This window comes from Microtus ochrogaster, chromosome 6 (genome assembly GCF_000317375.1).
Source record: "Microtus ochrogaster isolate Prairie Vole_2 chromosome 6, MicOch1.0, whole genome shotgun sequence".
NCBI lineage: Eukaryota > Metazoa > Chordata > Mammalia > Rodentia > Cricetidae > Microtus > Microtus ochrogaster.
In genome coordinates, this window is record NC_022013.1 from 81,554,728 (window position 1) to 81,558,684 (window position 3,957).

Sequence of the window (3,957 nt, forward strand, 5' to 3'; positions counted from 1 at the left end):
CAGAGGCAGAGGCAGAGGCAGAGGCAGGTGGATCTCTGTAAATTGGAGGCCAGCCTGGTCTACAGAGGGGCTTCCAAGATAATTAGGTTTGTTATACAGAGAAACCCTGTCTTGGAAGCAAAAACAAAAAAACAAAAACCCAAACAGATGTGTTATTTATACTCTTAGGTAAGGTCAAGGAACTTGTTCACACTCAAGCTCAAGATGCATGTGATGTGGGATCTTCTGTTTTGTGTTGATTTCATTGGTTAAATAAAGAAACTGCCATGGCCCTTTAATAGGACATAAAATTAGGTAGGCGGAGTAGACAGACAGAATGCTGGGAGAAAGAAGCTCAGTCAGTGAGTCGCCATGATTCTCCTCTCTGAGATGGATGCCCGTTAGACTCATCCCGGTAAGCCACACTCAAGTGGCAATACAAATATTAGAAATGGGTTAGATCAATATGTAAGAGCTAGCCAATAAGAGGTTATAACTAATGGATCAGGCAGTGTTTAAAAGAATACAGTTTCTGTGTAATTATTTCGGGCATAAGCTAGCCAGGCATCTGGGAGCCGGGCGGAATGCAGCCTGCTGCTCCCCACAACACCCATGTTAATCAAGGTTTAAATAATTAACATATTGAATACTATTCATATTCTTGGAAGTATTTCCATAAAGATTTTAATACTGTGCATCTCTCCCCACCTCCCAGAAGTAAAGGCATTTTCATGTAACAGGATCTGTTAAGTAAATGTTCCTCTGGGGTGGAATAATGAAAAAAATATGATCGAGGATATGATATACTCTTAGTAAAACACTGTGAAAATGTATAACATAATTTAATTGGACCATAATTTTTACAAGTTATTATTAAGCACTTGCTAAATACTTGGGCACAGGTAACTCTGATATGCTTTTCCCATTTCCTGAAACATGTAACTAGAGAGCCTTATGGCTTTGTTGTAGAAAAGAGATGAGTGTTATCCAAAAGGCAGTGTGTTAACACAGGCCTCCTCTGTAGTCGTGAGGAATGCCTGCGTTTCCTGTTGAAAACTCTGCATCGCTTTCATATTGTTTTCCTGAGTCATTAACATACTGTAATTAGTGGGAAATAGAATACACTAATAGGAACATGTACTCTTTTGTCTTAGGGTTTCGAACCAAGAGGGACTGCAATAGGCCAAAGGCTGGTCACGTGGAATAACATGATGAAAAATACAGGATACAAAGCAACATTAGCAAATTATCCTTATAAGTATGCAGAAGAGCAAGCCAAAAGGTAATCATGTACTTTTTATGACTTTTAAATATAGTGTTATTTAATGAATCCTTCTTATTGCCTGAGCAAAAAGGCTAGATTAAAACACAAGGCTCAATTCCTTTGCCATGAAGTTTAACTTGTCATTAAAATGTCTTGGCTGTACTAAGATGAAAAGTGAGGTTTTTCTTCTCTACACATGGAAAAACTAACACTGCTCACATGAATCCTTCCAGCTTGGTACCGGATGCTAAATAGATTGGAGCCTTAGAGTTGGACTGTTGGAGTCTGCCTATCTCTTTGAAATAGCCAGAACTTTATCAAAGATCAGATTGTTTTTCGCTTTCAGCCACCGGGACGACAGATGGTCAGATGATCATCATGAAAGAGAAAGAAGAGAGGTGGACTGGAACTTCCAGAAAGACAGCTTTTTCTGCGACGTTCCAAGTGAGTGAGGTCTGGACGGACCAAGTCCTTGGCAACTTCCTGGGGGCAAGATGGAGTGAGATAAAACCCAGCAGCTTCCCAGGTTCTGTAGTCACAGAGATGTCAGCTATGTAACCTACTTTCCTGCTAGAGTGGTCATCCACTGGTCAGAATTTATCTATGATTCAAAATTAAGGAAAGGGTTCCGTTCAAATAGAAGGAAGAGATTAATAAAATTTTTTGCTTTGCCTGAACTGAGAGTCATATCAAATCCTTTTTCCTATTTATTTCTGGATCAGTTAACAAGTACATATTTTCATTCAGTCCTGAAATAATCTATTAGTCAAAAAAGTTTTATAGCTTTGTTTAAGTAAAAACAAACATACTAAGAACTATCCACATGCCAAGTGTTGTGGTGCATGCCTGCAGACCCAGCTGCTCGGAGGCTGAGGCAGGAGAATTACTTGAGTCCAGGAATTCTTAGCTGTAGTGTTCAGGTACTACTGACTGTAGTACCCTATGCTGCTTGGGTGTCTGCACTAAGTTTCCTATCAATATGGTGACCTCCCAGAAATGAGAGACCATGTGGGGTGAACTGGCCCAGATCAGAAAGAACCATGCTCCGTCACATAACAGTGGAGACAGAGAGGGGAACAAAGTGCGGTGTGTAGAGGCCAGAGCTTGGAAGTGGGTCCGGCTGGCTGAGAAGGACCTGAGGGCCTGGTGCTGTGGCTAGAACCCTGGACCACCTGCTCCTCTGAAGAAGCTGAATGTGGCTTCACAGAATTGAGGCCCAGGCATTGCAAGAATCCATATTTCAGTGTGGAACCACAGATTCAAATTTTAGCAGCCAACTCACTAGAGCAATTCAGTTGCACGTAAAGTCGGCTTGTTGTGTGACAGCTGCAGGGGAGAATGTACAGGAGATAGCAAGGAACTGCAGATGACATGTTAGGTGTTCCGTGGTCAGAGTGATTAAGAATGAGGATTGAGGGTCGTAGTTTCTGACTGAGCAAATATTAATAGTAAAATTGTTTTGATTTCAATTTGTTGAAACCCCCCCCTTGTATATTTCCCTGCCTAACTAGATACCAGAGGACCCACCTAGATCCTGATATCTCAGATAACGGGAGAGGAGATTCAGATTTTATACTAATTCTAGGAAGCAATGCAAGTTCAAACATTTTCTGCCTCTTAAAACACAGATTAGAAAAACTGAATGTTTGGGCTGTTGTTTTGTTTGTTTGTTTTGTTTCCCTTTCAAAATATTATTATAATTTCTTAATCAGCACTTGTTAATGTCTTACTAAGAACAACAGTGAGTTCAGGAAGTAAGTCTAGCTTTTGTTCCCAGTAGTCCACACCAATGGTTGTCTTCTGAGCAGTAAGTTCTGGCTTGTCTAAAACCCTCAAGGGCTCGGCGGGAATGAAGTCCTTGTTTTCATGGGGCTGATTTTGTACTCGTACTCAGTCTACATAAGACAACAGCTATGTGGTGAGCACAGGTGAGCTGAGGACAGCTGAGTGATCGTGAATAAAAGCACTTGTAACGATGGTTTGCCAATGACGTTGTTAATGCAATTAGACGTTTAGATAATGTAAAACTTAATGTACTTTGTCCACTTTGATACATACTAAACCTTTCTAATAACCCAGACAGAAGCAGTCCCGTGCAATACCTGCTTTCCGTTTCAGTCTTGCTATTATTTGATAGCGATTTTGTCACCGTTTACAAGTGAGGAAGTAGTCTCAGAGAGGCTAGCAGCTGCTTGTCTGCAGTCCCACAGGTGATTAGTGGCAGGGCCTGGTTATAGCCAGATCTTGTTCCAACAGCTTGTGTTGGTCTAACTTCAGGTTCTTCCTCTAGACTCTAGGGTGGGAGAGTAGCCCTGAGCACAGCCAGGATATGCAGCGCTCCTGTGCTCCTGGCTGGCACAGTGCTTCAGCACTCAGGTGGTCTCTCCTGTGAGCGTGGTAATTCAGTCACCCACCATCTCTCTGTAGCCAGCTGCCAGAGAGACTACCTCATGATCCTTTTGTATATTCCTAGTATGGCATTCTACCATTGCTTATGCCGTTAAGGAAACGAAGAGAGACCTTCAGTTGTTCTGCTGAGAGTTTACAGCCTTTTCTTCCTAATTATAATCTAATCAGAAGCAGATCTGTTACATACTTACTACAAGGTTCCTGTGTAGTGAGTGTGTACAGGCTTTGGGTGAAAGTGGCACTGATGCACACCCATGTCCCCAACACACACACACATGCCCCCAACACACACACACACACACACA

The 3,957-nt window shown here is 42.0% G+C and overlaps 1 protein-coding gene across 7 annotated transcripts in view; it reads left to right on the forward strand.

The window, feature by feature from the left end:
* Disp1 (dispatched RND transporter family member 1) overlaps nt 1-3,957 on the forward strand; it is a 154,536-nt gene that overhangs the window by 139,682 nt on the left and 10,897 nt on the right. For all 7 annotated transcript variants that reach the window (XM_026779841.1, XM_005348926.2, XM_013346992.2 and 4 more), the window contains 2 exons: nt 1,134-1,261; nt 1,590-1,687. In XM_026779841.1, the coding sequence (XP_026635642.1) occupies nt 1,134-1,261; nt 1,590-1,687 (226 nt within the window). The remainder of the gene's footprint in view (nt 1-1,133; nt 1,262-1,589; nt 1,688-3,957) is intronic.